We start from the raw sequence: 13,319 nt of genomic DNA, 5'->3' as shown, positions 1-13,319 counted from the left end.
ATGAAAACATTACAATTAAAAGATGTGGCCCAGAGTTCACCAGAACTAAATGTATAATCATAGCAACCCTTGTTATCACAACAACCAAAGGAAGGGAAAGAAATAAGATTAAAAGAATTATCTCAGTAACATACAATGATATAGGGGATACCAGCCTTCATTCTTCCAATAAAAAAAAAGGCAATTATATATCTGGGATGACTGACGATACACTTAAGATATCGCAGAAACACAGTAAAATTAAAAAAAAAAAAAGAGAAGCCTAGAACAGAGTGCTAGGGAGATCCGTTTTGCAGAGATGTTGGCAGATGACTAGAAACAAAGAGTAAGAGGAGAAGCTCTATTATTATCACCATGAAACAAAATCCACTTTAGTGCTCGCTTAGGCAGCACATATACTAAAATTGGAACAACACAGAGAAGATTAGCATGGCCCCTGCACAAGAATGACAGAACCCACTTTAGCTCTCAGTGCTCTTCTCTACAGGAGGTTTTGGTAACCTTTGCTGCTGAGGAGCAGAATAACTCCTGGGCCAAGTAGTGAATTCCTGAATTCCATAGATGGCACAGTAAAGGACTCTGTAGATTTCTCCAGAGCAAATCAACAGAGCAGACAACAACTTTCATCACTAAAAAAAAAAAACAGCAATCATTGCCACCTTAATACTCCCACCTCCAATGCCAGATAAGATGCTGCTCTTGAACCCCTTCCAAACACACACACACACACACACACACACACACACAAGTTGTGCTTCCTGGGAACCTGCAAGCTACTTCCCTTAATACCTAGCAAGTCTCACGATTGCCTCAAATCCTAGAGCTGCAGCTATTCTGCTCAAACTTGCCATTTATATATGGGTTCTAATGCTTCCTGACAAGTGCCTGTGTTCCTTGGACTAGTCTGCTCCCTATGTCTCAGGCTATATAGTTAACATCACTACTAGCTACATAGTCCCCTTGATTTTACAGTCATTGCAGTTTCATATAGGCCTACATTGCAGACCTCATCCTCACAGTCACTTAAGAAGTAGCCTGCCACATCTTTCTTACACCTTTCCATGTGCACTAATCAGCATTCAGGGTCCTATAGTTTTATTACTACATAAGGGACTATGCTATAAGTTCCTGGATCTATGGCCACTCGATGGACATCTGTACATTAGGCATGTAAGCCACCATCACAGCAAGGGCTATTAGAAATAGAAATTATCACACCAAAAGGGATATATTTAGAAATCATGTCTCTAGGAAGTAAAAAGGTTAGTAGCCTTTATTGGTGAGATCCTCAACAGTCCTTGTTGCAACTGCAGACACTTGAAGTCCCGAGCAGAGCTTCCTGTGCCTTTGTGGATGCTGACCTCAGCTGATAGATCTGTAGAGTTCAGAGTGCTGGGCCTTCACTAGAGCTAGAACTAAAATAGTCTATCCAGCTGCTACCACACACCTATCTAAATAGGAAAGTAATATTTTACTAAAAACAATCTGTAAAATCTGGAAGATGTGACATGTGTCCTGGGAATGGTCCAGCACCATTAAATGAAAAATAAACAAATAAATGCATACACATAAACACAAGTTTATAAAAAAAAAAACACTAAAATGTGTGCGTGTGTGTGGGGGGGGTGGAAGACCAAGAGTGGTATTACAGCAGGTAGGGAGTATGCCTTGCTCTATTCAGATGTGGGTTCAATCTCTAGTACACCATATGGTTCTCCAAACATGCCAGCAGATAAGAGTAAGGCTAAGCACAGTCAGATGTAATCCAAAAAAAAAAAAACAAACATAAATGCACTCATCAAAGAAAACATTATTTTTTAATTAAAGAAATGGAAATAAACAAATTACCAAAGAATTAAAAATAATTGTTTTATGGAAACCCAATGAGCCATGAGAGAAATTAGTTAGATAACTGCATGATTCAGCAAAACAACACATGAATAAAGAGAATTAAAAAGATAGAGAATTTATAAAAAGAAAATGGAATAAAGTTAATAAAATGAAAAAAGGGTATAATATAAAGTGTCAATAATAAACTATCAAGCAGAAGAAAGTTCCTATGAACTCGAACATAAGTTATTTGGTATTAGCCACTTGATAGAGAAAAAAAGAGAAATAAAAACAGTAAATAAATTTTATGCGAATTATATACACATCAAGCAAAATAATATCACATTATTAAAAATGATAGAAACTTAATTTAAATAAATAATAAAGTCTCCCTCAAATCTAAGAGAAAAATAAATATTCAAGTACATAAAGATCATGATAGGTCCTCTTAAAATTTTAATATGAAGAAGATTTCACTGAATTATAATAAAATCAAAATCAAAGAGAAAATTTCGATATAAGTAAGAGTAAGAGAACCTCATCTCACAGAAGGAAACTCCTACAAGGCTGTCAGATTTATCAGAAGACCTTGCAGGTCAAGGAGCATATGTTGATATTCTAAGTTCCTCAGTTTTTTAAAAATAACCCTCCAGCTAAAAATACTTATATCCCCATCAAAGCTGTCCTTCAAAAATTAAGGCAAGATAAAGACTTTCCCAGAGAAACAAAGCCTAAGGGAATACATACTCACTATAGCTATTGAACAAGAAATGTTATTGGGAATTCATCATGTTGAAAGGATGCTAATTAGTAAGATGAAAATGTAAAGCTCACAAGTAAGGTATAAGTATATATTAACTTTAATAATATTCTAATATTTAATGATGGGTTACTTAGTTCTTAGTTCTAGTACAAAGGTTAGTTCTAATACAATGGTTAAAAGTCAAAAGTATTAAGATATAGATATAATAATATGTTAATGAATACACAGTATAAAAAGAAGCAAAATATGGCATCAAAAACATGAAATAGGAAAGGAGAAAACAGTTTTATATATCATCACTCAAACTGTTATAAGCTTAAAATATATATTATAATTGTAAGGTGTTTTATGTAATCTTGATAGCAGCCACACAGCAGAAATTTTAGTAGATATAATAAGAAAGAAATAGAGGAAGATAGAAGAAAAAGATAAAAAATGAGAGAGAGAGAGAGAGAGAGAGAGAGAGAGAGAGAGAGAGAGAGAGAGAGAGAGAGAGAGAGAGACCCAGGGACAATGCTCCCAAGCAAGCATAAGAGAACAAATTTGTGTAAGAGAACAAATTTCGCCCATGCACTCAGGTGAAGCCACACCCAGGGACTCTAGTTCCAAGCATGCAGGAGACTAATTTTACCCATGCACCCAAATAGAGGCCATGTCCAGCAGTGTAGTCTCCTAAGTGTGTGGACACGAACAAGGATGCAAGATAATCTATCACCTATATAAAATCCCCCCTGAGACCTTTCTAGTAGAAGGAAAGCTGACAGTGTCATTGAAAAGATGCAGCATGAGACTGCAAAAGGAACCATGGCAGAGCAGCGCAAAAACCCACCTCACTGGGTGAAGATGGCAATCTTGCTGATCCAATCAGTATTAAGCCACCATATAAGCTCTCTGAAATGGAGTTCAGAGTGGAAATTCTTAGGATGTTCAACAAATTGAGAGAAACAATAGAACAGACTGACAATAAAATATAGGGGAATATGGGTGCAAAAATGAGAAAATACAAACAGAAATGTCATAACTAAATTGGTAAGTAAAATAAAATAATCATGGGAAAGCCTCACCAGCAGAGTAATAGCTGGTGAGGACAGAATCAGTGAATTTGAAGATAAAGTGCAGAAAACCTCCAGACAACAGCATATGGAAAAAAAATCAAAATAAACTAACAGAAGGATAGAATTATCAAAATAAATGAACAGACAATTTAATTTTGGGATAACGTCAACAGAAACAACGTAAGAACAATTAGGCTTCTCTCACTCAACATAATTTAGAAGTCTTAGCAATAGCAATCAGGCAAGAGAAGGGAATCAAAGGAATACAAATTGAAAATGAATTAAAACTATCTCTATTTGTAGATGACATGATGATATATACATCAGAGACCCTAAAGAGTCCACAAAAAAGCTTCTAGAAACAATACACCAATACAGCAAAGTGGTCGGCTACAAAGTCAATACACAAAAGACATTTGCATTCCTTTATACCAATAACAACTTCAAGGAGAAATAAATCAGTCTATCCCATTTTAAACAGAGTCCAAAACTATCAAGTACCTCGGAATTAACCTAACAAGGGAGGTAAGAGACCTATCCCACAAAAGCTTCAAAACACTTAAGAAATTGAAGACCTAAGGAAATGGAAAAGCATGCCATGTTCATGAATTGAAAGAATTGATTTTTTTTTTTTTTTGGTTTTTGGGCCACACCTGGCAGTGCTCAGGATTTACTCCTAACTCTGAATCTCAAAAATCACTCCCAGCAGGCTCTGGGACCATTATGGGATGTCAGGGATTGAACTGGATTCGTCCTGGATTGTCTGTGTGTAAGGCAAATGCCCTACTTCTGTGCTATCACTCTGGCCCCCAAAATCAATATTATCAAAATTATCATCTTACCTGAACAGTTACCTTATTTTCTCTCTATAAGATGCCCCTGACCATAAAAGTATTAAAGTATTTTTAATTTTTAAAAATATCTTTAAGCACCATGATTACAAACATTTGTAGTTGAGTTCCAGTTATAAAAAAAGAACACCCCCACAAACACCGTGCAACATTCCCACCATCAATTCCCCCATCTCCCTCCTCCTCCACCTCTTGCCTGTATTAGAGGTAGGCATTCTATTTCTCTCACTCACACCATTGCCAGTGGGTGGGGACAGCTCACCTCTGAAGAAGTGCCCTCGGGGAACTTCTGGGAGGCGGGGTTTCAAGGTCCTGCACACAGCAGAGCAGAGCACAGACAGTTCACAATGTCTGTCGTGTGCCAAAGCACACAGCAGGAATTGAAAACCAAATTGTTGGTGCTGAGATTGAAGAGATAAACCTCTGAGACTGTTCTCCTTTCCTTGGTTGGACAACTTGCAATGCCATCTCCTTCTCTCTGTGTATTAAGCTCGGGGCACGCTTACAACATGCTTTAACTCTGCACATAGTTTTTTAGATTTTCTCCTCCCATGCACTCAGGCTTCAGCTCCAGACAGCATTTCCTCCATAAGATGCATATTGGGGGGATGGGGGAGAAGTGTGTCCTATGATAAGAAAAAGATGGTATGTAGATTCAATGAAATCCCTATCCAAATTTATATACATTCTTCAAGGACTTGAAGAACAATTGTAAGAACAATCAATTATAAAGTTTGTGTGGAATCATAAAAGACCTGAGACATAAAAGTCACAAAAGGCTAAATCCATGTTGGAAAATAAGAAACTGGAAGGCAACTCATTATGTAACTTGAAGCTCTACTACAAAGCCATAGTGATCAAAACAGCATAGGAACAAAGACAGATTTGAATATCTGGTGACAACCCAAGTATATGATAAATTAATCTTTAACAAAGGAGCCAAGGAACTTAAAATGGAAAAAAGATTGTCTCTTCAAAACATGGTGTTGGTACAATTGGATAGCCATGTTATTCAAAGATTGATCCAAATCTCATACCATATACAAAAGTCAATTCAAAGTGGATTAAAGACTTTGGGATTAGACCTGAATCCATAAAGTTCATTGAGGAAAACATAAGCAGAACACTCCAAGACTAGACCTTCAAGAAGTCTTCAATGATAGGATGCTAATGGTAAGGAATATAGAATCAAATCTGAATAAAACCAAACAAAAAAGTTTCTATATTGCAAAAAACAAAACAAAACAAAAAAACAGAATTAAATTAGAAGACAGCTGAGTGAGAAAAGATTTGCATTTAACAACATATCAGATAAAGGTTCGATATCTAGGATATACAAAGTACTCACAAACTCAACAAAACCTAAAAATCCCATCAAAAACGGGAATAAGAAATGAAACGGGAATAAGAAATTTGACCAATAGATGGACAAAAGGTACATGAAAAATGCTCATCATCATTTATCACTAGGGAAATCCAAATCAAGACAACAAAGAGATATCATCTTATACCCGTGATGATGGCACATATCAAAAATACTGGGAAAAATCTGTGTTGGCAAGGATGTGGTGAGAAAAACACTCTCATTCACTGCTGGTGAGAATGCTGCCTGGTCTAACCCCTATGGAAAACAGTTTGGAGGGTTCTCAGTAAACTAAAAATTGAACTGCCATATGACTTAGGACAGAAAACTATTTATCTAAAAGGATATATGCACAACAATATTCACTACAGTACTCAGTACAATAGATAAGACTTGGAGTCAACCTAGATGTCCAACAACAGATGAGTGGATCATGAAGATGTGGTACATACATACATACATACATACATACATACATACATACATACATACAATGGAATACTACATAGCTGTAAGGAATTCTGCAATTTTCTGTAACATGAATGAAACAAGAAGATATTATGTTAAATAAAGTAAGTCAGAAGAAGGATAAATACAGAATATCACTTTTTTATGGTATTTAGAATAACTGCATGAAGAAATGCAATAGTCCAAATGGGAATTATCTCAAACATCCTTGGCCCCCAAATATAGTGAGGAGAAAGAAATGAGTGGAGAAGAAGCAGAAATATGAAAGGATGGGGGCCAGGGGCCAAGTGATCTCAGATACATTAGTAGAGCTCAAAAAAAGTACAGGACTTAATATTGAAGACAAATTCAACAACAATGGAATCAAGAAACCCAGACTCTAACAATCTAAACTTAAAATGGGCCTGTTATACCGGCAGGTTGGGGAAGAGGGCGTGGTGGTTGGGATGCACTCTGGAAATATTAGTTGAGGGAAGTTTGTTGTGTATGTAAACATTTTATGGGATTATTATCTTACTGACCCTACCCTGATTGGTGATTATGCCCTACTCTAGGATGTGACCTGGCATTCTGCCTCCACCCTAGGGTGGTACCTGATTCTGCTCCCACCATTGGGTGGTACCTGATTCTGGGGGATAAAAACAAGGGTCCATGGAAGGCGAGGGGCTTTTGGCTGGAACTGATGCTGAAGCTTTGGACTTCAGTCTTGTCCACTGAATAAAGCTAATATTTCCACAAGCCTGACTGCGAGCTATTTACCTGCCGCTTCACCTCAGAACCGCCGGCTGAACAGGGTGGCAGACCCATGCTTCGAGCTGGAGGAGAAAGACCTCATCCTCCATCCCTCCATCAGTCAACCTCTTCAGGGGCTGACTTGCAACAGAAGTTGACACTGGTGATGGGATTGGCCCTGATTCATTATAGTAGTTGGAGACTTCAACCCTGCTCTGTCACCGCTTGATAGATCAACCAGGCTAAAACTCAACAAGGTTATACTGGTTTAGAAGGAAGAAATAGAAGTGAGGGTGTTGACTTTTCATCCCTCAAAAGCCAAATACACATTTCTCTCCAGCGTACATGGAACATTCTCCAAGATAGACCATATGCTGAGCCACAAAACATACCTCCATGAAATCAAGAGGAAATAAATTGTATCTAACTATCTTTTCAGACCTTGATGCATTGAAATAGAAGTAATTACTAACAGAAATAGAGAAATAACATCTGGAAATTAAACAGCTCACAACTGAATTCAGAGACAAAGTCAAAGAGGAAATCAAAATATCCTGGAAATAAATGGGAATGAGGATACAGACTATTAGAATTTATGGGACATAGAAAAAGTAGTATTAAGAGGAAAATTTATAGTTTTGCAAGAATTCTTCAGGAAGGAAAAAAGAGCATACATAAAAAGCTTAATGGTATAGCTTAATTGGAAAATGATCAGTAAAATGAGATGAAAGCAGATAGGAGGAAGGAAATGATAATACTCAGCAGAATTTAATAAATTAAAAACTCAAAATACAACCTAAAAGATCAATAAAAGCAAGAATTGGAGGCCAGAGTGGTGGTGCAAATGGTAAGATTTGCCTGCACTAGCCTAGGATGGACTGTGGTTCGATTCCCTGGCATCCTAGATGGACCCCAAGCCAGGAGTGATTTCTGAGTGCATAGCCAGGGGTAACCCCTGAATGTCACCAGATGTGTCCCTCCCCCCAAAAGTTGGTTCTTTGAAAAAAATAAACAAGATCAATAAATCATTGGAAAGAATCACAAAGAAAGAGAACCCTAATAAACTGAATAGTAAATGAATGGGTAGATATCACAACAGACACCACAGAAATTCAAAGGATAATCGGATATTACTTTGAGAAGATTTATGTCACAAAACTAGAGAACCTAGATATAATGGATACATTATTAGACTTCTATAACCTCCCATGGTGAGCCAAAATGATTTGAAATATCTGAACAGAGTTTTCACAAAGGAAAATAAAATGGTCAGAAAGGGCTATCCCAAAATAAAAAGCCAGGCCCCGATAGGTTCATTATTAAATTATTTCTGACCTTTAAAGAGGACCTACTGCCAATATTTTTCAAGGCCATCAGGAAATTGAAGAAACAAATACTCCCAGTTTCTATGAAGCTAATATCATTCTAATCCCAAAACTAGAGACCCACCATCAGACACAAAGAGAATTACCTGCCAATATACCTGATGAACACAGATGCAAAGATCCTCAACAAAATACAAGCAAATAGAATTGAACTATTCATCAAAAAAGATTATGCAACCTGACCAAGAAAAAGCCAACTTGTGGATGCAGAGATGGTTAAACACACACAAGTCAATTAACATCATACATATAAATAAAAATAAAAATCATGTTAATACTCATAGATACAGAGAATTTGAAAAAATCCAGCACTCTTATGATAAAACTCTCAAAAAGATGGAAATTGAAGAAATTTTCTTTGATATAGTAAAAAATATTTACTACATGGCCACAACAAACATATTCAGTGTGTGTGTGTGTGGGGGGGGGAGATGTCTTTTCTCTGAGGTCTGGCACAAGACAAAATTGCCCAGTCTCACTTTTATTCAATACAAAACTGGAAGTACTTGCCATAGCAATTAGGCAAGAAAGATATAATTTCTACTCTCATAACCTCTTGAGTCTTACTGGCTGTTCATTCCATAGTTTGAGATCTTTGAACATCTTCCACATTTACTCTTTAAAGTCCTAATCAGAGAGGCTATATAGGTGACTAACACTAGTTGAGACCTCAGAGCCTTCATCTTCATTGAACATGGCAATGCTCTGTATTGCTTCTCTATTATGACCTTTGCAGTGTGGTTATATTTTTTTTAATGTGTTGTGCTAGGGGCTCATTTACTAGAAGTAATGCCTGACTGTGGAGTAGAGCCTTCTTGCTGTGTCTGGGCCCACCTCTCCAGGTACTGACTGACTGGTCTGGTCTGGTTAACTCTCCAGGATTGCCTCCTTATATGATATTGACCCTGGCTCAATTCCCCAGAGCTGCATATAGTTTCCAGAGGATTGCCAAGAGTGATACCTCAGCAACACCAAGTACGACCTGCAAATAACCAAAGAAAAGTCTTATCTCTTCCTATGAGGTTTATTCTACTTTTCTTTGTAAGGTTAGATGAGGGGCCCCTTTCTTAGAAAATACTTGACTTTTTTTTTTCTTTTAAAGACTGTAGAATTGTTCAGTAGGGACTTTGAAATGTGATGAATTAAACTCTACTCCTTGTCTGGCTCCTGATTTTAAAATGTCATGCTATTGAATCATGCTTAGTTATATATTTTTTGGATCCTAGTTAGGTTAATTAGACACATGTGGGTAGACAGAATGCCATTGAAAACCTCCTTCAGAAGAGACGAAGGAGAAACAGAGGGGGAAAGGAAGATTTCAGTAGCATTTCGTTCCACATGGCTACATAGGAAAGGCAAGAAGGAGCTTGAGAATCAGACCCAATAGATATAATGTGCTCTCAGCCAGCCTCTTACAGAGTGGCCGGTCCCTCGGCTAACAATACTATTATCAACACATCATGGAAGCCCAGAGTGTATCCAGCCTGCAAGGAAGTGGAGAGATTTATTTCCAAAAATATAACAGAGCCCCAGATCTAAGACATGATCCCCCAAAAGAAGGGTTTTGTGTTTGTAAAAAATGTCAGGCTAAATAGGTACGTTTCCTTATACAAAGCCTTATGAACACACAGAGTTTCCTCTCCCAGGGACTGCATGGCTAGTACAGGAGAGAGGATACAAGCATTTGGGTACATGGTGGTGTGTCCCAATCATCTCACCCCAGACATGGACTTCCTCACCACCCTGGAGATTTTTCTTTCACTTGATTTTGGGCCATCCTCAACAGTGTGCTCAGGGCTTACTACTGTCTCTGTGGTCAGGGATCACCCCTAAAAGTACTTAGAGAACCACATGCTGTATCAGGTTAACAGGTTGGCTAAGTTTCTTTTACCTGCCATACTACTATTCCTCTGGCTCCAGATTTCTTTTATCTTTGTATAGTTCAGACAGGCATTTCATACCTTACCTACCCTTAGTTCTAGGACACAGAAAACCTTACTAAGTCATGTCATCGTTCTTGTCTCCTAACTAGAAATGTTTCCTGCTTCTTCCAATATGCCTGTTCCATGTATTGAAGGTGACTCAAGACCTAAATGAATCTTTCCTGTAAAAATAAAAGTTTACCAAGGCAAATCACTTCCTTAAAACTCCCAATTTTCCATCTCCAACACTTTGATCCATCCAAGCAAATCAATAAGCGAGTTCATAAGAGGAAATTGCAGTGATTTTATATATATTTAAAAAAAATCAATGCTCAATTATAATCAGGTTATAAAATGAATCACCCTGCCACATCTCTCTCTGGCCTGTTGGGCTGGAGCTATTTGTCACCAGACTTCTCAGTAGTCTCTATGCTGACAAGCACATAACTGTGTCTCCTGCACCTTTGGGCTAAAGAAGCTACAGCGTTGAGCAGTGCTGTCTCCTTCTCTCCGCAGGGCCTTTGAGCTCCTTTGCAGCTGTTCCAAGGCGGCCTCTTTCTGTCGGGAGATCTGCTCTATCTTCTGTTCCTTTTTCCGAATGGCTTCCTTGATACCCTCAATGTGGCACTTCTCCTCCTTCTCGGCTTTCAGCTTCAGGACGTGGTGGTTCTTCTCCCGCTGGATGTTGAGATCACGAACATGCTGTGCTTTGTTCTGGATGTTTCTATGCACCGTGGTCCGGGCCCGGCGGATCTTCTGGTTGGCCAGCTCCATCAGCAGTTGCTTCTGAGCCTTCTTTTGGTCCTCAAACTCCTGGGCGCGACATTTGACCTGTTGGAACTGTTCCTCCTCCCTCTGGACTCTCTCCTGCAGCTCTCTTTGACGCTCCTTCATCAGGTTCCGATGGAGGTCTTGGGACCTCTGGCAACTTTGTTCCAGGGACAGCTTCCTGAGCAACTCCTCTGCTTTGGCCTGGCAGTCCATGAGGACCTTCCGGGCCTGGTAGTTGACCAGGGAACTGGTATTGGTTTCCTGTAGCTTCTTTTGCCCCTCCAACGTGTACAGGTTTTTCCTCTGACTGGCCTGCTCTAGCCTCGTTTGTAGCTGCAGGTTGCTGAACTCGCGAACGCCCTGCAGCATTTTCTCTTGCTCCTGCAAGCGCTGCTCTTGGCAAAGCTTCCTATGCTCCGCCAGGCTGCGGTTCCTCTGCAGCTGTTCCAGCCGCTGGCTCACCAGGTTCTGGGTGCTGGTCCTGCCCAACTTTTCATTGGGTGGTCTCAGCAGGTCTTGGGCGCTGGCCCTGCTCAGCTTCTCCTGGCGCAATCTCAGCAGATCTTGGGGGCTGGTTCTCTCCAGGCACTGCTTCTCCTCCAGTTGCAACTTCTGCTGTTCATCTTGCTGCCCTGCATGGTGAGAACAGCGGTCCTGGCGGCGAACACGCGTTTCCCGCTTGAGCAAAGCCTTGCGCGGCTCCTTTGCACGCTGCCACTGATCTTGGCTCTGCTGCAGCAATAGCTGCCGCTCCTTCTCCAGTGTCTTCTGGACCTGGTGGTCCGAAGCTTTCAGTTCCTCCCATGCTACTGCCGTCTGCTGCTGCAGCTCGCGCATCTTCTGGGCCTTCTTGAGCCGGCTGAGCACCAGGGCCACAATCTTCTCATCCCTCGAGGATACGATGGCCTCTTCCAGCTGACTCTTGAGGACCTGCGTGTCCTTGCTGGACATGGAATGCTGAGAGCATTGGCTGTCTGTTGACGCTCTTTTCCGGGAGCACTCAAAAGCGGGGAGCACTCTGCCCTCCTGGGAGGGTGCAGAAGACTTGTCGGTGAGGATGGAGGAAAGAGAACAGCGATCCAGACCTCTGCAGACTCGCACTGCCCACTTATCCCCACCGGGCTTCTTTTCTGCCTCCAAGGCGCCGGTCAAGGAGGTGTAAGAGGCTTCGGGGCCTGGTGGAGAGGGCGAATCTCTGGGGACTCGGGTATACTTGGGGCAGGGCTGCGGTTGCTGGGATCGCAGCTGGCTAGGGGAGAGCCAAGAGGGGCTGTGCTGGCTGCCCTGCGGCAACGGCGGCCTGGGCCTCGTCTCCCGCCAGGCATCGTCCATGCGCCGGCTGCAGGCGCGGTGCTTCTTGGCGCGCTCCGCCGACGGCCTCCGGGACAAGTCGGTGAAGCTGTGACTCTCCCTGGGCGAGACGTGGGAGCGGCGGCGCCGCCGAGGCCGCTGGCTGGAGGGTGAACGGCGCCGGGCAGACCAGGACGGGGCCTCCTCGCTCTGATCCGTCACCCCAGTCTTGGTCCAACAGCACAGTGTGGGGTCCAGGGGCGCCCCCGGCCTCCTCGACCGCGCAGACGACGCGCGAACTCTGGGACGCCGTGGCTCCGGGGCCTCCCTGCACGGCGGTGGGGACAAGTGGCCAAAGCCATCCATGCTACTCTGAGTCAGGCCCCCAAGGCCTCCGAGAGGTGCCACGGACAGGCACCCGCCCTCCGATCCCTGCTAGAGTCAACTGTGACGCTTAGGCGACTTCACAATGGGTCTACAGCCGCCTGGTCCCCAACGACGCAGCAGCTCCCGAGTGGGATGGCGCTGGAGATTGAGGATGGTGCCAAGGTAGAGAGGGTGTTAGAAGGAATCGGGTGTCACCTATAAAGAGGGTCGAGGCAGAAATTTGAATATGCTCCTTATGTGTATATCTTAAAATAGCTGAATTGTAGAAGCTCTGGGATGAAAACGTCACGTCCAGAATGGAACAGGGTGGGGCTGGGGTGGGATTCGGATGCAGTGGCCTGGAGATTCCTCTGAGTCGCCCTTAGCTGCGGGTTAGCGTTCCCCTCATCTTCCAAGGTCTCCAAGGACCAGCCATGCACATTAACTGTGCACAACGGCTGCCATTTTCATCTTTTTTTTTTCTTCCAAGTTAGCAAGAACAGTGTGTTTTAATGTTTACTTT

At 41.5% G+C, this 13,319-nt stretch overlaps 1 protein-coding gene and 1 non-coding gene across 2 annotated transcripts; one reads left to right on the top strand and one right to left on the bottom strand.

Moving 5' to 3' along the window:
* Window positions 1-374: 374 nt before the first annotated feature.
* On the top strand, window positions 375-479 carry LOC126015347 (U6 spliceosomal RNA). The gene has a single exon (XR_007498219.1). It is a non-coding gene; the product is annotated as a U6 spliceosomal RNA (small nuclear RNA).
* A 10,307-nt stretch (window positions 480-10,786) lies between these two features.
* CCDC185 (coiled-coil domain containing 185) lies at window positions 10,787-12,796 on the bottom strand. The gene is made up of 2 exons (XM_049777550.1): window positions 11,807-12,796; window positions 10,787-11,680 (listed from the first exon to the last, which is right to left on the bottom strand). The coding sequence occupies exons 1-2, from the start codon at window positions 12,794-12,796 to the stop codon at window positions 10,787-10,789; spliced, it is 1,884 nt and encodes a 627-aa protein (XP_049633507.1).
* Window positions 12,797-13,319: the final 523 nt, after the last annotated feature.

This window comes from Suncus etruscus, chromosome 7 (genome assembly GCF_024139225.1).
Source record: "Suncus etruscus isolate mSunEtr1 chromosome 7, mSunEtr1.pri.cur, whole genome shotgun sequence".
NCBI lineage: Eukaryota > Metazoa > Chordata > Mammalia > Eulipotyphla > Soricidae > Suncus > Suncus etruscus.
This window is presented reverse-complemented; position numbering and strand designations above follow the sequence as displayed.

Coding starts and splice junctions, on each gene's coding strand:
- CCDC185 (XM_049777550.1), bottom strand. CDS start 12,796: ATGGATGGCTTTGGCCACTTGTCCCCACCGCCGTGCAGGGAGGCCCCG. Junction 11,681..11,806: donor TGCTCAAGCGGGAAACGCGT/GTTCGCCGCCAG, acceptor TTGCGCCAGGAG/AAGCTGAGCAGGGCCAGCGC.